Genomic DNA, 18,413 nt, shown 5'->3' on the forward strand with positions numbered 1-18,413 from the left:
GCTGCAGCCCGGCCTCCTGAAGGCCCTCTGCGTGGTGGAGACATCTTCCCTTGCCCGTGAGACGCCGGGCAATTGCAGATGAGATGTTCCAGCGTTTCGATGGATTATCGCATTTTCTGCAGTGCGTACTCCTACTAACATTCCACAGTCCTCCATTGCAATGGACCAATGCATTGGTCCATTTCCATTGTGTTTAAAACCAATTTTAAGAGATTTGTCGAATACAAACAGACAAAAACGGTTGCAAAAATTTTAAACGGAAAAAAATAAATGCTTTTCAATTAAAAAGACTTTTTTATATAAAGAAAAATACTGATTAATTTATTAAGACTAAGCAAGAAAGAATGATCTCAAATAAATTAAACTGCGGTTACCTTTATTTTTAATAAATAAAAAATAAGTGTTTTTTTTTTAAACATATTCACGGTATATTTAAAAAATGAGACGGTACATTTCGGTATATTCCAGAGGTTCAGACGGTAGATCCGCGGTCACACTGGTTGTTAGCTTGTTGCATTCCGTTTTGTGTTTTTCCGTGTTATTTTTGTGTGTTCTGCCCGAGCGAGGCAGCAACAAATGAGTGTTTTTATGTAATTTAATAATAATGTAATTAATATGTTGTAGTGCAAGTACATACGCATAAACAAAGTGCAAGTTAATCAGTATTTTCGCGTATTCCGCTTACGTTTTGTATATTCATTCCGTTTTTGTCATCGCTTGTGTCTGTGCGTGCGTGTGTGTGTGTGTGTACGCCTTTCGTATTCATTTGGATTTAGTCGGTAGGTGTGTGGGAGACAACTTCACCTTAATTCAGCGTCAGCATAGACGTTAAGCAATGAAATAAACCATTGCGAATAACAAAAGACAGAGAAGCACTTCAATTCCTCCTCTGTACATAAAACTTCCAAGAGGGCGGCTGTACATATATTGTGCGGAATAACTGAAACAACACCCGAAATCATCGGTGGAGGTGACACCTAAGAAAGCAAGTAAGTGGCGTCCGACGAGCAAGCGAATAAGAATAAATGAAGAAGAACGAAGAGTGCCGAATAAAGGTGTGTGCAAACGTTAATACCTACATATGTATCCCTTATGTATATGCATATTAATGGCACTCCATTATCGTGTTCGTTCTCCATCTCCATCCATCTCTTTTGCTCCCTTCGTTATGCTCATTGTCGTGTGTGTGTGCCTGTGTGGGTCAACTAGTTTTGAAATTTGCAAAACTATTGCTCTACATTTTGCCGCTCTTCAACAAAAAGCGGCCCAATTTATTTGGAATCAATTCATTTGGTTGCTATTTTGCATGTGTGTGCGCTCTTATTGATTTACCTTAACCTTTGCCGCCTGCCGCCGCCGTAGCTGAAGGTTTTCTTTCTTTTTGCGTCTCTTGCCGGTTGCTGTTTTCTCTTATCTTCTGCTCCTTCGCGTTTCGCATTCAACGGTACATGTGTGTGTGTGGGCGCGTGTGAGTACGTTCAGCATCTGTGTTTATGCTGAACAGCTGTTCCCCCGTCTCCCGTACAGTGGGTCAAAATAGTACAGTGGCCGATCGGAATACTTGAAGAACAAAACTGGCTTAAAGTGGACTCCCGAAATGCTTTTAAATGCCGCTGATAAAACTGAAAACATTTGTTCGACAAATAGCAAGAAATTTGTTCCCTTCATTGTGAGAATACTTTTTCCATCCGCTGTGCGAGTATTGTGTGAATGAGGGAAGCCACACTCGCAGCATTCATTCACACAATTTATGATTGTGGTCATGGAATACGATTGCAGTACTTCCCTCTGATGTGCTCATGTTCACATTTGCTCTATATATATATATATATATATATATATATATATAGCCGCAGTACTACAATAGGAAGTTTCTGCTCGGTTATCACATTCACAATTATACACACAGTACGTTCATGCAATGCTCATTTCTTTCGTATTGTTTCTACAGTCCACCGTCTTCCCGAATCTTTTCATATCAAATTGTTCTGCTATCACTTGGAACCAAAAGTTTGCTACAAACACTATTAAAAATATATGTATATCGCTATATATCTAGTCCTCGTCTAGTCTTCGAACAACTGTTCCTCAAATCCAACAACGAAGTGGTGAATGCTTTTAATCAGTTCCTTCTAATTTCCCAAAAACCTGCAATCAATTTGTTAAATGACGTACTCTTTCTTCGAGTGCTTCGAGGGGGGTGCTATCATTCCCTATTCTCTGCTCTGTAGTTTTGTAGTTTTGATGGCAGTGGCAGTGTCTATCAATACCCGATAGACACCTGTCATTAGGGGCCAGAAGGTACACCTGTTTCCCACCCCTGGCCTCTGTTCAGCGACACGCACGCATTGCACCCACCGGTGTCACTGGTTCCTTTACAGGGCATAATCACTTTTATCATCCGATTCCGTTATCGCGACGAACGCGAATGGCAGATAAGAGAAACAAAGCACACGACAGTCGGAGCTAAAGTTCGGCAAAGGAGAGAGTGAGAGTACACATAGAATTTGGACAAAACAAGTTGAAATTGAAAGAAAAAACAAATTCCAAGCAGTTTTCATTCAGTTGTTTTTCCAGAATTCAACGAGAACGACAACATCACTGGACTGACGCTGCTGCTGTGGGGAGAATATGTCAAACCAGGGCCAAACCGACTACGACAGGCAATTTCAGGATGACTTGGCCAAAGCGACAGCTCTGAGCTTGGAGCAGCAGGCCCTCGACGACTACCGGCGGCATAAGAAGTACGGCACTGGCTACCACTCGGGGGTGCCCAGCGGCGCCTCTGGGCGGGACTACTATGCCCAGCAACGTAGTCAGAGCGTCACCCATCGCCGACACTCCGAGGTGCATACGACGGCAGCCGCGGCCAGCAATGTGGAACGTTCACGCACTCCACCGGCGCAGGTATCCGAGAACGACCTCATCTGCTTCGCCAGTCCCACCAGCAAGCAGCCTGAGAGCGGTACCACCTTCGACAGGCTGATCGAGGACCTGCAGCGGATGCAGCCACCCAGTTCGCACTCGCAGGCGCTGGTGCCGATGGGGCCAGTGGCAGCGGCGACTGCTTCGGTGCCCGCGCAATACGGCTACCACCAGCCACAGCCGCAGCACCAGGCTCAGCCTCAGCCGCCGCCGTATGGAATCGTGGGAACAGCTGGCGGCATGCAACTGGTGCCCTACCAGAACGCGGCTCAGGCACAACAGCGGCCGCTAAGCAACGAGGAGCTGCAGAGGCTTTACAGCATGCCCAACCAGATGGCCGTGCAGCCGGTGCAGGCGGTGCCCACCGCCTACCTCTACTATCCCGGAGCGGTTGTGGCGCCGTACACGGCTCCCATTGTGCCTGGCTCTGCTGCCTTTATGCCGCCGCAGTACCCACAGTCCCATGGATTCGGGTTTGGGCCTGTCTACCAGGGAGCGAGCACCCACATGGATCTGGGGCGGCCACAGAGCACGCCAGTCGCCGTGCCAGCGAGCAGCCTTAGCAGCCACCACCCGTCCAGTAATCCTGTCTCCAATCCCGAAGCCAATGGCGTGAACATTAAGCCCCGACGCCCAGTGCCTTTAAACACCAGCGCCAGCACCAATTCCAATGGCCAACAGCAGCTTCCCAAACGCACTGGTAACGATTTGATAGACCTCAACCAAGAGGACTAGTATGTATCACTATCGTCTACACACAGTTTTCCCCCTTGCTTCGGTTTTTCTAACATCATAATCTCTCTCTCTTCTGCTCCTGCAGCTCTCGTGTGAGTGTACTGGAGGCATTCGATCCCCTGCTAAATGAGAACATTGGTAAGCCCCAAACCCAATTATGTACTTAATCAGACATACCACAATCCACCTACTCTCCTGGGAACTGCAATCCTGTTAGAGACTGATAGAGACAGATAGATATTTCTAGTTTAAAATCATATTTTGTGGGTGAATAGCATTATGTTCGGGGTAAATGTACAAATAGTCTTCAAAAAATATCAATATCAATGTCAAACCCAAACCCAAACCCAATCCCTCTCCCCAGTCGGGGCCAACGTCCTTTGTAGCTCGAGATCGTTTGTAGCAAGTGGTTGCTCGACTTGGATACGAATTAAACTGAATGTTCTTGTTTGTTTCTCTCTGTATTGCAGTGTCGCAAAAGTAACCCAATTTTAATTGAAAGTCCTACTACTACACTACTATCCGTACTACTACCAAAGCAAACTACTGCAAAGCAAACTACTTTACACAACCCACAACAAGTACACCACCATCTAACTGGTTTCGGTACGGTCCGGTACGGTTCGGTTGGGTTTCGGACTCGGTTTCGGTACGGAATCAGTGAAAGAAACAAATTCGTGTCTTAGGCAGCACGCACTTAGAACCACCTACTTACTTATACACCATGTAAACACTATTTTTAAACAAAAGGCTGACTTTGTGCCTTGTGCCATCACCACATCACACACCCAGCGGAAGGCACCCAAATACGATTGGACTTGGCTTCCGATCCGCATCGATCCATAAGATCAAATTTGTTTCAAAACTTAACACAAATCGGTGATTTATCCATCCTCTTGATGGAGCGATGAAGGAGTGCTCCAATGTCCAAGAATACTGGGTTATTCTGAAGTCACTTCCTTCTTTTTTTTTCCCGTTTTTTACCATGTATTACGGAATGAACAGATTGTGATTTGCTGACTCGCTGCTACATTTATACATATACAACTACCAATATAAATACATACATATGTTTAGTTCTATCGTATATCATTTTGTGAGACAAAAACAAATAAACAATTCCTTGAACAAATTCCAGTCCTTGTTGTTTTATTAAACATCGCCTTGCCGCCTTGCTACCAATGCCCGTCGTTTCCCACTTTCAAAATAGTACTAAGACTTTCAATCATTTAACATTTATGTTCCTATAGTATCCTATGTATCCGTCCGTTGAGCATATATGTATGTATTTATATATTACATTTTAGAGATATAGAATTGGATTGGATTGGATTGGGGTAGAGATATCTAACCTTTTAACAACGCGGTTTCGGGCACCTTTCCGCAAGACCTTCTTCTGTCACTAACTCTGAACCGATTCTTGTTTTCTTTTTTATTTTTTCTTGCACCCTGCTAATTCTCCTGTCCTGTGGCCCCGATTACAAGTCGAACCAAGCGATAAACAAGCGATTAATCGATTGAAAATGTATCAAACGATTAACGATCAATTACAAAACTAAATTATAAAGCCAGTAGTGCTTTGGGAACTTTTCCCATTGTGAGAATATTGTTTGCATAGTTTTGCGACTTATCTGAATAGTGGGAGTATCTGCTAATGGCATTCCCACTTGTTGAATATCTCAAGTTGCACACTCCGCTGCCGTTCCGGGGTTTGGAAACAGATTATAAGTTTGAAATATAATTTGTGGCCCCCTCTTGAAATATTTTGGGCTTGCCCTTTTGTGGGACATGAAACACATGATGGAAAACATTTGGGATGTCGAGATCCCCCACAAACCGAATGAGCTATGGGGGAACATATGTATAGATATGTATAAATATGTATAATACGTATGCGATATGCTGTGTACAGTGATCGTTCGATTGAAAGAATTAGCAGATCAGCCAAACAGTATCTTTGCGTTCACGTTCATGTTCACTTGAGTTTCCTGATTATTCAGGGCATCCGAAGGGGCTTGCGAGAAGCAGTATTATTCGGATCTGGAACCTCCACTATACTCGGGGCCAGACGCGGCGTGGGCGACCCCCAGCGGGCCGTGTATGACAGCAATCACAATTAGCTATTAGGCGATGGGAACGATGGCGCGGCCAATGTGGGATTTGTTAGCGTAGATTTGCGAACTGTTCTCCGATCGGCAGTGCCGCACGTTAGTTCTCTCCATTCGCGTGTCTTGCACTGTGTTTTTTGGGGGACCGATTGGGGGACTTTATTTTTGGCTACACGATGAGCCCGGACGACTCTAGCGGACGCTGACCGTGTGTAGGCCTCAGTGTCATTTGCATAACTGCGTGCGATATTTCTGTGTGTCAGATTGGGACTTGAGACTTGGCATTGGGATTGGACTCGACTGATCATGCATTCGCTACTTGCAGGAAACGACAGTGCCTCGGACAGCACCTCCTACTATGCGGAGTACGATCCGTTCGACTTCCTGTACAGCGGCGATGGCGGCACCCAGTACTCGGACCCCATGTACGAGGCGGTCAACAGGTGGGACAAGAGCACCGCCACCGCCAGTCCGAACGTTAGCCTGATTGGCTGGCGACAAGACTATCTGGCCCAGCCGTCGACCTCGTCGGCGGCGTCGCTGTGCCAGGCGGAGGCCCCCGTGGAGGAACGGCTGCGTCTGTCCGAAAACGGATCGGGCAGTGTGTCGCCGCCGCCGCCACTGCCGCCGCGTAACCAGCAGCTGTACGAGTCCGCCCAGGTCCAGGCAGCGTTGACGGCCTCGAAGCCCTACCAGCCCACGGCCTTGACAGACAGCTACACGTCCAGCATACCGGCCCGTGTGGTGCTCGACCGGCGGAAAACGTGCACGCGGCTCTACGAGCTGATTAGCGACCAGCGCACGGACGATCCCGAGCTGCTGGAGTTCTACCACATGGTCAAGCAGCTGCGGTCGCGCTACCCGCACGACGACGCGCCCACGAATGTGGGGCATGTGGTGGCGGCAGAGTTCAACTACCACTACATGATGGACACCAGCATCAAGGTGATTGTGCATCCGGCACTGAACACCCTCCAGCAGCATGCGCTGTCCACATCGGCCGCGGCTGCCGAGGGTCAGGTCAAGGGCTATGGCACCCCGGTTACGTTCACCTGCGACAGTAAGTGGTAGTATTGTGGCTCTCCCCAATGCTCGCATTACCCCTTTCCTCTCCTTTTCAGTTGACTCCGTGGTGGCGCAGGTGGTAGCCCAGGCGCTGGCCTCGCTGGAGGGTCAGGTGAAGGGCAGTGTCACCGACTATGTCGTCAAGGTGGGTGTCTCTACACTATTTCATTCAATCTGTACCCTGGCTGATCTGTGCCCATCTGATCTTTCAGCCCATTGGTCTGCTGGAGTGGCTGGCCCCCACCTCGCGGCTGAGCCAACTGGAGAGTGTCCACAACAGCTTCCAGCTGGAGAAGGACGTCCACCTGGGTCTGTGCCTGAGCACAGCCTCCAACATGCAGGCCATAGCGCGCTCAGAGCGGGACGACGTGAACGACGCGGACCTGCAGCCCGAGCAGCTGTTCCCCAACGAGGTGGTGCCCATTGTCACCTACGACAACATGATGATACTCATCGAGACGCTCGAGATGGAGATCGACAAGCTGGAGTCGGCCGCTGACCCGCCGCCACCCGCTTCCGGCCGTAGCGTGGTCAGCTGCTCGGGCGTGGTCCAGGCGGTGAAGGCCATTTGCGCTCTGCTCGGCTCCATCGACACCCTGGACATTGCGCGCTGTGTGTCCGACCTGAAGCGCGTTTGCGAGGATGCCCAGACGAAGTATGCGGCTGGATCGGGGGCCAGCAATCCGGAGATCGTTAGCGACTACGGCGACTATGCCCAGGTCACAATGCGACCGCGCTCCCTGCTCGAGCAGATCAAGGTCAAGTGCAATATCCTGCGCGATGCGGTGCAGGAGCTGGTCGAGCTCTATGCGAATGTGTTCCGGGTGGCATTCTCCGTAAAGTCGCTGGACTACGCCACAAGTGAGTGGTGGCCCGGGATCTGCTCTCAGCCAATCCTAATCCCAATTGAATCCCGTCTATAATTCCAGCACCCATTCCCATTTCGTGCGTGTCAAAGCCGATCGTGGTGAGCATCAACTGTCTGCACAGGCCGCCGCCGAACTGGAAGTACGATGACTACTCGCTGTGCGTGCAGCTGGTCTACGGAACGCGGCTGCTGTCGAAACCCAATGTCCTGAGCTGCTCGAACGACACGAGCGGCGGCCTGTTTCCGCGCCTCAACTTCAGCGCCTGGCTGACCTTCGAGCAGCACCCCATATGCACGTTGCCGCGCGAGGCGCGGGTCACGTTTGTCCTCTACGGCAAGCAGGCGGCCAGCGAAAACGAGCCAAACTCGGAGCCCAACGGCGAGCGGCGGCAGGTGACCACCGAGCTGGGCTGGTGCTCCATACAGCTGTTCGACTTTAAGCGGGCGATGATCTGCGGCCCCTACCTGCTGTCCGTGTGGCCCCCAACCACTGACAAAATGCTGGGCCCGGCCCCAGCCCGCGGCTGTCACCCACATCCCGACTTCTGTCCTGTCCTGAGCATCGAGGTGCCGCCCTATGGAGGGCGCATCGAGTTCCCGGAGCACCAGGAGGTGCCCAAGCCAGCCCCGCAGTGAGTTGTTGCCTCGACTCGGCCAGTTCGGCACAGTCTTCTAACACTCTCGGTTCCGCCCACAGCTACGACTTTGCCTCTCTGGACGCCAACCTGCAGGAGGAGCTGCTGGACACCGCCGAGCTAGGCTACACCGGGGCCACCGAGCGACGCGAAGTATTCTGGGAGAAACGTCTGTACCTGCAGAACTATCCCAATGCGCTGCCCAAGGTCCTGCATGCCGCGCACAGCTGGGACTACGCGAACCTGATAGATCTGCACGCCCTGCTGCACTCGTGGGCCCCACTGTCGCCGCTGCAGGCGCTCGAGCTGCTGCTGCCCCGCTATCCGGACGCCAAGGTGCGGGAGAAGGCCGTCGAATGGATTTCGAAGATGCCCAACGACCAGCTGGTGGACTTCTTGCCGCAGCTGGTTCAGTCACTGAAGCACGACACCTATGAGGGCTCGGCCATGGCCCGATTCCTGCTGGCCAAGTGCCTCGAGTCGCCGCGATTCGCCCACCACATGTACTGGCTGCTGGTGCACAGTCTGCCCGACGATCCGCACAACTCGATTGGGGCCGCCATGGTGGACCAGGAGTACGACGAGTGCCAGATAACCCAGGCGCGCTACTACCGCCGCAGCAAGATGATGCTGCGCGCCCTAATGGCCATCTGCGGCGAGAAGATGCTTCAGCGCTTCATGTACCAGCACCGCATGTGTCAGGTAGGCGCCCATCAGCTCCATTGTGTCCATCTAGCCCGTTTACCCTGATTTTGCTTCCACAGAAACTGACGACCATAGCGGAGTCTGTGAAGGAGTCCAAAGAGTCGATGCGGCAAAAGAGCCTGGCTGCCGGAATGGACGAGGTGCACCAGGATCTGCTGGATAAGCCCACCTGCCTGCCGCTGGGACCAGAGCTGGAGGTGACGGGCGTCGCTGTGCGCAACTGCAGCTACTTCAACTCCAACACACTGCCGCTGAAGATCACCTTCGTGGGACCCGATGCCGAGTCCCTGCCAGCCATCTTTAAGGTAGTCTCCACGAGAGAGAGCGAGAGGGCCTCACGGTGATTGGTACTAAGTGGTTGACTTCTTTCTAGTGCGGCGATGATCTGCAGCAGGACCAGCTGACCATTCAGCTGATTCGCATCATGAACAAGATGTGGTTGGCCGAGCGACTCGACCTGAAGATGGTCACCTTCAACTGCGTGCCGACTGGCTACAAGAGCGGCATGATCGAGCTCGTCTCCGAGGCGGAGACGTTGCGCAAGATCCAGGTGGAGTGCGGCCTGACCGGCTCGTTCAAGGATCGCCCCATAGCCGAGTGGCTGGGCAAGCAGAATCCCAGTCCCCTGGAGTACCAGAGTGCTGTGCGCAATTTCACACTGTCCTGCGCCGGCTACAGCGTGGCCACCTACGTGCTGGGCATCTGCGACAGGCACAACGACAACATCATGCTGAAGACCTCGGGGCATCTATTCCACATTGACTTTGGCAAATTCCTGGGCGATGCCCAGATGTTTGGCAACTTCAAGAGGTAAGAGGGAGATGCTCTCCCATCGGTGTAGGTTTATTGATTCTGATCCGTATTCATCACCCGCAGAGATCGTACTCCGTTTGTGCTCACCTCGGACATGGCGTACGTGATAAACGGCGGGGACAAGCCCTCCACCGACTTCCACTACTTTGTGGATCTGTGCTGTCGCGCCTTCAACATTGTGCGCAAGAATGCCGACCTGCTGCTGCACACGCTGGCCCACATGGCCACGGCCGGCATGCCGGGTGTCAACTCCAATGCCGTTACCTACGTGCGGCGTGCCCTGCTGCCGTCGCAGTCGAATCCCGAGGCGGCGGCCACCTTCGCCAAGATGATCCAGTCATCGCTGAAGAGCTGGTTCACCCAGTTCAATTTCTTTCTCCACAACCTGGCCCAGATGCGCTTCACCGCCGACGAGGGCACCGGCGAGCTGCTCTCATTCGTGCCGCGCAAATACACGTGAGTCTCGACCGCTTCCACCTGGAACATGTCCTATCAGGCGGGCTCCGGTTTAAGCTAGCTTTGGGTGCTCCCGTTTTCGCCCCCGTTGTTAAGTTTTTAAATTTTCTCTAGTGCGGTTACGCGCACAATTTGGCCTGCTACGCGCAGAAACGACTCTGCAGCGACGATCCGATAACAATCGGATGCAGCCCGATGCTGCCAGCAAATCGCAATCGCCATCGCAATCGCAATCGAAATCGCAACTGTTGTTAGTCAGACATCAGTTACTTCAGAGCAAAATGGGGTTGGGTAAAACAGAAATGGTTTATAAGAAAAGGCACAACCTAAACTGCTCTGGAAATGGTGTCGTATAGCTTTAAGGCATCAATAAGCCATCTATTTGTGTGCTTCTACACTTAAGATTCGGTTTGTTGTCCGTTTCCGGGAGCACTTTCAAAAGTAAATCGGAATACCGGAGCCTGTCCATATATGATATGTATGTGCACTAAAACCCAATCACTTGTATCGTTTCATAGCATGCAGCAGGATGGTCGCTTGAAGATTGTCAAGGTGGTGCGCTTCCAGAAGCACTACAGCATGGAGAAGTTCTACATGTACATACTGCAGGTGACGCGGCACGGACAGCCGGATCCCACGCACTTGTTCCGCTCGTATCGCGAGTTCACCGAGTTCCATCAGAAGCTGTGCATGCACTTTCCCCTGGTCAAACTTCACAGGTGAGTTTGCAATTTAGTTCAGATGATAGCAGATCCCTGGTAGCATTACAAAAGTCATACGATGCTTAGATAGATCCTAAGATCATGTTCGAGTCTTATGCCTGCGTAATCAGGGACAACTAGAGTAGCGGTGGGCACACCTTTTCAATTTGGGAGCAGTCCTCGGGGCCTCGACGCCTGGTCACGCACTCATGTATTTTATTTGTACAATCGCTGGCCCGAACCTTCGTCCCATTCACGAGTCGAAGAGTAGTGTGCATCGATCCTTAGTCCCATTCACGAGCCGGCGAGCCATGCACACTACATGAATTTTGTTCTTGCATTTTCGGGCCTTCTTGTTGGCTTTTTCCGCTAGCGCGTCTGCCTGGAGTCGGGTTGGAATCATTTGGGTGCGAGGGACGATATCCATATATATGTATGTATATTTCCCATTGGAACAATTCCTCTGACAGTGCATATATCTATCGCTTTGTCCCCCATATCTTGTTCTCTTTCTTGTTCTTGTTTTTGCATGTTATCGTGGCTTTATCGAAATACAGACGTGTTCATCTATTAGACTCTTTATCTAGACGTTTAAAAATTGATTCCGATTCGGCTTCAAAACCTTTGCTTATCTTGCGAAATGCCTAGAGACGCTCTTTTTTGTTGTTATCTTCCAAGGCTATGCTCCTATGCTACTTCCTGCTATATTGTTTATTATTATTATAATATAGTCAACATTGTATGGCAACTTATCTTTGAAATGTACACATATAATCGTACATGCTAGTACATACTCGTTATTGGGTCTTGGCCATGGCCAGGGCCGGGGCCAGCCAGCAGGCATTAAATTTACACATAAAATACTGTATTTGCTAAGGAAATCGACGGAAACGGACGGGCAGGTCTTGTTCCTAGGCATCCGTATCGTTCTGCATTGTCCGCAGTGCTGCTGTCATGGTGCGATGCTGGCTGATGGCGCGTCCGAAGGCCTCGTCGTCGCTGCTGTCGTCCTGCGAGACCTGTGCCCCGAACAGGCTTGGCACACTGTTGTGCCCCGGTCCCGGCTCCGGCTCCGGCTCGAATATGGTCGAGCGCATCATGGGGCGCGGCGGAGGGCGATCCTCCTCAGACTCTCCACTCGACGAGGCGACTACCTCTGCGGACTGGTAGTACTGCAGGTTCTCCACGTCGAAGCGCACCTTGAGCGTGCGTGGGTTTCGCTGGGCAGGCCTCGGTGCCGAGGGCACTTCGTCCTCGCTGGAACTGGAGCCGGGGAGCTCTTCGGGATGGTAGCAAGGCAGGGGAGCCGCATCGCCACGGACATTGAGTGTGCTGGTCTTGGTAGAGCGCGGAGCAGGCTGAGGTGCTGGTCGCGGTGCCTCAGCCACGGTCACGGCCACGGCCATTTCCTGGCATAGCTCCTCGAAATTGTCAATTCCATTTGTCGGCGCTTCAGAACTGCTCGGTCCTGTGCTTCCGTTCGTTTCCAGTTCGGCATACAGATCCTCTATGCTGCTCACAAATCGCTCGCCCCCCACGGCCTCGGTGTACTTGGGCAAGGTGTGGCTGGCCCGCGAGTCCTCCAGCTGCATCAGGGACTCGTAGTCAGGCAGGTAGGGCGGGCCGGGGTCGTAGGGCGGCGGTTCGACCGACTGAAGATCTGGTGGAGACTCCCGATGCCCACGTGGAGCTGGCTCCATAAGCTCCAGCTGATGGAACAGCCCCTCTACCTGCTCTAAGTTGTCCAGCGCCAGAGTGGCTTCGCTCAGTGTGGTCTCCACGGGGGGCAACTGCTCCACGTTGTCCAGCGACAGGGTGGCTTCACTGAGGGTCGTTTCCACAGGGGGAAGTTGTTCCAGGGCGCCGGGGTGCAGCGCCCAGTTGGGCTCAGGCACTTCTGCGACTGCGTCGAGGTTCTCCCAGTTCTCCCAGTCCTCCTCGATGCTCTTGCCGAAGCCAGGCGGGCTGCCCGCCGCAGGCTGGTCCAAGATGTCCGCCTCGTTCATCACAAAAGAGGAGCGGATGCGCACAAACTCTGGGTCCTGCTCGCCACTTGGCAGTTCCAGGTCGTCAAAGAGGCTACGTCCTAGTGGCGCTTGCGGTGGGGTTGTCGCCTCCGGACTGCCCGCAATCACTGCCACAACGAATGCCGAGTCCGCGGACTGATCGCCGGCTTCCTGACTGCTGGACGTCATTTCCGACTCGTGCTCGTCGGCGGAGGGGGCCCCGCGGTGCACCACAGCAGTCACGGAGAGGGATGAGGTGCCGCCCTGGTCGTCGTCGGGGGTCAGAAGCTCGGGCACATCATCGACCGGATCGAACTTCACGTAGCGCCCGCTGTCCTTGCTCCTCAGCTGCGTCGACCTGGCCGCCTCCTCTGTCTGCTGTGCTGCGCTAATGAGTGCGTACTTCTCCGCAAAGTGATCGAAGTTGGGCATTCCCAGCTCGCTGGGCGGCTCGGGCGCCACGGCCACTGCCAGATCTGCTGGTGGCACCGCCCGTGTGGGCGGAGAGGGCGGCATGCGGGTGGGCGGCGCTGAATAGCTGTCAGAGTGGGCGCTGAGCACCTCCTTGCGGCGACGACGCTGTGTCTGGGGCGGTGCCCGGTACAAGACTTCGGCTGGCTCTCCCATTCGAAGGTTCGGCACACTTCCCGCCAAGTAGCTGTTGACTGTGGAAGAATGGAATGGAATGGAATGGCAGTTAGTGGGGGAAACAGTCTCACAATTTCACAGTCTTTACCCGTTGAAGTCGATGAAGGCCACGAGCTTTCGAATTCCTCGAGATTGCGCTGCCGGAACACCCCATGGACTGCATTGTCTGTGCCGTTTACCTGCAATCGGATCGAATCGAATCGAATTCAATCGAATCGAAGCGTTGAAAGTATGTTAGTTTTTGGAGAATTGCATCGCCATTGCATTGGCAGGGAGCGTGTGTGCACTCAGATGTGTGTGCATCAGCTGTGAATGTGGACTCAGCTGTTTTGGAGCCCCTCGAATGCCCACAGACCAGCTCCCATGCGATGAGGCACGCACAGCTATTCGTTGGAATATGGGTAGCCCCACTCTGCTGTGTCTATTCGGAGACCTCTAAAGGCGCACCAAAACTGAGAATATATATTCTTGAGCGGGGCCCCCAGCCACCCGTTCGTTTTTGATTTCGAGAGATAAACACACCAACATTCTATCGACTCGATTGAGTGAAAGTTGACTCTTTAGCAGCGATTTGCATTCCCCTCACGCGCCCATCTCTGCTCCGCGCTTTCAGACACCTGCGAGCTGCAAACTCCTCTATTTGCCGTGCCTTATCAGCAGGGGGTACAGCATTGGCACTTGTACTGGCACTGTCACTGGCACTGGCACTAGCCCTGCTATCGGGGTATCGCATTAACCTTTACGTGCTTGTCCAGCAGCTCTCTGGGCCGTTGTTCCGGACTCGCGGCATACGCACCTGTGACTCCTGGGCTGCATAGCGGGGCGGCGCCTGCTGGGCCTGTGCCGGGGATGATCTGGACGAGCCGCCGCTGCGATCGAAGGTCAGGCGACGCCGGAAGCCCCAGATTTTGATGCCGAGCAGGGCAAAGAGAAGGCCCACGAGCAGCATGGCGGAGGCGAGCATGGGGCCGACAACGGCATGCCGACCTGAAGCAGGATGGAGTTTATAGACGGATCGGGGCTGCGGGGCATCTGGGATAGAACTTACCTTGACCCACATTCTCGAGCTGAGCCATGGCTTTGTCTTACGCTGCTGGGGCTGGCATTTCAGCAGATTTCACGAATTTTGCACGAATTTCTGTCTCCTCCGTTGTTGTTGTGGCCGAATATATACGCTTACATATGTACATAACTTCACCACGTCGCTAATCGAACGACCCAGCGACAGCGGACGGCACTCGGGGGCTCCAGCTCTTCAGTTTTTGGCGTTCCGTTCGTCTGAGCGCCCGCTCGCTCGTTAACTGATTGAGCGTTGACGTTGCCGCCGCTGCTGCCGCTGCTGCCGTTGCCGCGAATGTTGCTTATCGGCCCCCGATTCGGGCCGATATCAAGCGCCAACCGACTCTCTCTCTCTATGCGTCTCTCTCTCTGCCCACTCCGAGCGGGTGTGCTCTCGCAGCGACACGACAGCGAAATCAGACCGCCCCAGTCACCGATTTATCAGGCTATTAGCGGTGTAACCTCTCGTACTACCGCGCTCACTGATAAGCAATCGGCCGTACAATAAATGCACATGTATGAGTTTATTTTGATTTGTCAGCACTACTGCACCCAGCACCCAGCACCCAGCACCCTGCACCCTAGGAAGCCCGTAGTGTTTGGTAATTGATGAATGCCTTTAAAAAAATCACAAACGACCCATCACATTTCCCCTTAAATACTCAGCCGGTTCTTTCCATCTGTTTAATCTGCAATCTGGTGTCTTTTGTCTTTTGTCTTTCAGTCTGCCGGCCGGCGTGCATGTGGGGCGCTCCAACATCAAGTCCGTGGCTGAAAAACGTCTACCTCTGATACAGCTGTTTCTGAAATCGCTGTTCGATGCGGCCGAGGAAATAGCCCACTCCGATCTGGTCTACACGTTCTTCCATCCGCTGCTGCGCGACCAGCAGGAGGCCAAGCTGGAGATGCCCAAGATGAAGGGTAGGACGGCACTCTCTGTCGCCAAATTGATTGAGCCGATATTTATTGATTGTATTTTGCAGAGGACAAGCGAAAGCCGTCGCGGGATAACCCCAATGAGATTGGACAGATCCGACTATCGCTGCAATATCAACGCGGCGTACTTACTGTGATGGTGGGTACACCAGTGACTCGAGAGCCTTGACCGTTGATCCTTGACCTGTGTTTGCTTTCCAGATACACCACGCCAAAGGGCTGCCCATGATACAGGGCGGTCAGGAGCCCAACACGTATGTGAAGTGCTACCTAAAACCGGACCCCAAAAAGGAGACCAAACGCAAGACCAAAGTTGTGCGCAAGACGTGTGTTCCCAGTTTCATGGAAACGGTGAGTGGTTTTTTTGTCTGGCTGTCCCATGAGCTCTATGGAACCTCTTCTCTCTCCCTTTAACCAGTTGGAGTACCGCATGCCTCTCAATATCATTCAGGAGCGTCGACTGCAGGTCACCATCTGGACACACGATACGCTGCAGGAGAACGAGCTGCTCGGCGGCTTCGAGCTGGACCTGTCCAAGCACGATCTGCGACAGGAGCTCTGCGACTGGCACCGCCTGGGATCGGTGCCGAGAAACGGATGAAAGGACACCATGCTTACCGACAATCTGGCCTAGGAATAAAGCAATACTAATTTACGTTCTCTTCTTTTTTGAACACTATAATATTTACATATACTCGAAGTGATTGTACATTCCACATTTATATTATATACAATTTTAACTCAATTCCGGTAGAAGTGTTATTCTTTTCTCAAGCTGTGCCGCTCACAGACATTCTTGCTAAAGTAATCCTCCAGCGGAACACTAACACCGGGTGGGCCGTCTCCAGGGATAGCTCTGGATCAACGTTCAATTTTCTTTTCCTGGGGCAGACAGTAGGTCTGTTCTCTTGAGGGCATTGCAGTATTACACAGATAGACATCATTGGCGAACAATTTGAGCGACTTTTGACTTGGACAGAGGATTAGTGGGGGAAGCTTTGAGGCAATGCGGATTTCGGATCGTTCTCCCGACCAAGGCTAGCTTGTAGAAGGAACCGATGTCCCTCGAGGGACGATGACTACTTGAAACAAAACCAATTTACAAGCAAATAGCAAATAGCGATAGCGAATAGGAAACTGTCGTCGGGGAGACCAAGTACTAAAAGTGTCTTAACAAATGAAACGATTATTGTAAAATATACAGATAAATATATGTACATATGCATAAGAACTTACACTGAAATCGACAGATTCTATTTTTATATCGATGCAAATTTAAAACTACATCTACCTGCGTATTTTTAACGAAATCAAAACCTTTTAACGACCTATTCATAAGCGATCTTTGTTTTCGTTTCGTGTATTCTGAATAAAACAAAGTTTATTAATACAAAGTCGATGTATAGACATACCAAATTATAATACATATTATACACACATTCTCTAAACAACATTAATCAGTTTTGTTGTTTTATTTGTACACTGAAAGGTTTTCTCTTATCTATCCTGTAACTAATTTGTCAAAAAAAGGTCCAATCTTTCGTTCTAAGGTCTAAACGAACCAAAGCTTCAGGCTTAGGCGGCGCACTGCTTGAAGCAGAGCTTCAGGCTGCACTGCTTGAACCAGACCTTCAGGTTCAGGTATTATAAGGGCACTGCTTCAGGCCTAAGCGGAGCTTCAGGCTTCTTATGGAAACGAAGGGCCTTCTTTCTGAATAGCTTGATCTCTAGACTGGATTTGTATAGCTTCGAACTGAGCTAGCCTTGCGCTTTAGAATAGGAAACGACCGTCTCGGCGTACTCGTATCTGTATCTGGAATTGTGAAACACGTTGATTTGGTGAAAGCTGTAACTAAAATTTAGAATTGAATTGAACGAACCATGGCAGCCACCGCCCCAGCCGCAGAGAATGTTGAGGTGATGAGCCAGGTGAAGCAGCAGATCGCACTGGCCAACGCCCAGGAGATGCTCTCGAAGATGACCGAGAAGTGCTTCAAGAAGTGCATCCACAAGCCGGGCAAGACCCTGGACGCCAGCGAGCAGCGCTGCATTTCGCAGTGCATGGACCGCTTCATGGATTCCTGGAACCTGGTCTCGCGCACCTACGGCAACCGCCTGCAGCGGGATCACTACAAGGGCGCCGCGGACATGGCCGACTAGGCCCCCGCTCGGCTCTCGTTAATCTGTTACTCATGCTCGAATAAAGCACCGCTATTGTTAGCCACTGTCTGGTGATTCGGGGCGGTCAGTGGATGATCGAGAGAGGTGGGCCACTGCCCCGGCCCCGGGCAACAGATAACCGACTGACTAGACGGGGCTTGTGGGCTTGCAATACCTGCAACTGCCGCGATCTGAGGGTGGAGGGTGCGGTGAGGGTATCGGGTATATCCCGTGCGGACATAGCCTTCTGCTTGATATGTGCACTTCTACTGATCGTTATCGTGTTTGGAATGGTCTCGTTAGCTAACGGATGAGCAACTGCTTGCGCGCATTGGCCAAATGCATTTCGCACCGGGATGGATGTGGATGTGGCTGGATGTGGTGTCCCCAAGCACAGCCAGGTGTAGTTTCGAGACCACTCTAATCCATTGCACCGCCCACCCATTTATGCAAATTACCGGCTATTTTATTTCCAGCCCCCAGCCGGGTTTCTTCCATCGAAAGGCAATCTATGTCATGTTTTTATATACCCCCCTCCTAGGCAAGTTTTTGGTGATCTTCTGATTGGCTCAACAAAAATGAATTCCTCTACA

The 18,413-nt window shown here is 51.7% G+C and overlaps 3 protein-coding genes across 6 annotated transcripts; 2 read left to right on the plus strand and 1 right to left on the minus strand.

The window, feature by feature from the left end:
• Positions 1-520: 520 nt before the first annotated feature.
• On the plus strand, positions 521-16,405 carry LOC6600653 (phosphatidylinositol 4-phosphate 3-kinase C2 domain-containing subunit alpha). Of its 4 annotated transcripts, none has more exons than XM_002025626.2 (16): positions 521-989; positions 2,566-3,659; positions 3,746-3,798; positions 6,094-6,828; positions 6,890-6,978; positions 7,046-7,694; positions 7,763-8,333; positions 8,399-9,038; positions 9,101-9,346; positions 9,415-9,851; positions 9,918-10,310; positions 10,829-11,029; positions 15,449-15,645; positions 15,708-15,799; positions 15,862-16,011; positions 16,079-16,405. In XM_002025626.2, exons 2-16 carry the CDS (start codon positions 2,632-2,634, stop codon positions 16,259-16,261), a joined length of 5,664 nt encoding a protein of 1,887 aa, XP_002025662.2. In that variant the 5' UTR covers positions 521-989; positions 2,566-2,631; the 3' UTR covers positions 16,262-16,405. The 4 variants fall into 4 exon arrangements, with proteins under 4 accessions (XP_002025662.2, XP_026847663.1, XP_026847665.1 ...); XM_026991862.1 differs by having other exon boundaries at positions 2,578-3,659; XM_026991863.1 differs by lacking the exon at positions 521-989 and adding an exon at positions 2,287-2,520 and having other exon boundaries at positions 2,578-3,659.
• On the minus strand, positions 11,691-14,965 carry LOC6600654. Its single transcript, XM_026991865.1, has 5 exons — positions 14,714-14,965; positions 14,462-14,652; positions 13,754-13,844; positions 12,793-13,682; positions 11,691-12,741 (listed from the first exon to the last, which is right to left on the minus strand). Exons 1-5 carry the CDS (start codon positions 14,739-14,741, stop codon positions 11,923-11,925), a joined length of 2,019 nt encoding a protein of 672 aa, XP_026847666.1. The 5' UTR covers positions 14,742-14,965; the 3' UTR covers positions 11,691-11,922.
• Positions 16,406-17,500: 1,095 nt separating the features above from the next.
• Positions 17,501-17,880, plus strand: LOC6600655 (mitochondrial import inner membrane translocase subunit Tim13). The gene has a single exon (XM_002025628.2). The coding sequence runs from the start codon at positions 17,542-17,544 to the stop codon at positions 17,818-17,820; it is 279 nt and encodes a 92-aa protein (XP_002025664.1). The 5' UTR covers positions 17,501-17,541; the 3' UTR covers positions 17,821-17,880.
• The last annotated feature ends 533 nt before the right edge of the window (positions 17,881-18,413 follow it).

Source organism: Drosophila persimilis, unplaced genomic scaffold (assembly GCF_003286085.1).
Source record: "Drosophila persimilis strain 14011-0111.01,24,50 unplaced genomic scaffold, DperRS2 tig00000686-arrow-arrow-pilon, whole genome shotgun sequence".
Taxonomy (NCBI): domain Eukaryota; kingdom Metazoa; phylum Arthropoda; class Insecta; order Diptera; family Drosophilidae; genus Drosophila; species Drosophila persimilis.

Bases quoted from the DNA above. Each gene is read 5' to 3' on its own strand.
- LOC6600654 (XM_026991865.1), bottom strand. From the start codon at position 14,741: ATGGCTCAGCTCGAGAATGTGGGTCAAG. The intron at 14,653-14,713 runs GTAAGTTCTATC...ATCCTGCTTCAG, and splicing joins GCTCGAGAATGTGGGTCAAG to GTCGGCATGCCGTTGTCGGC. The intron at 12,742-12,792 runs GTGGAGACCACA...AACTTAGAGCAG, and splicing joins ACGTGGAGCAGTTGCCCCCC to GTAGAGGGGCTGTTCCATCA.
- LOC6600655 (XM_002025628.2), top strand. From the start codon at position 17,542: ATGGCAGCCACCGCCCCAGCCGCAGAGAATGTTGAGGTGATGAGCCAG.
- LOC6600653 (XM_002025626.2), top strand. From the start codon at position 2,632: ATGTCAAACCAGGGCCAAACCGACTACGACAGGCAATTTCAGGATGAC. The intron at 9,347-9,414 runs GTAGTCTCCACG...ACTTCTTTCTAG, and splicing joins CCCTGCCAGCCATCTTTAAG to TGCGGCGATGATCTGCAGCA. The intron at 15,800-15,861 runs GTGGGTACACCA...TTTGCTTTCCAG, and splicing joins GCGGCGTACTTACTGTGATG to ATACACCACGCCAAAGGGCT.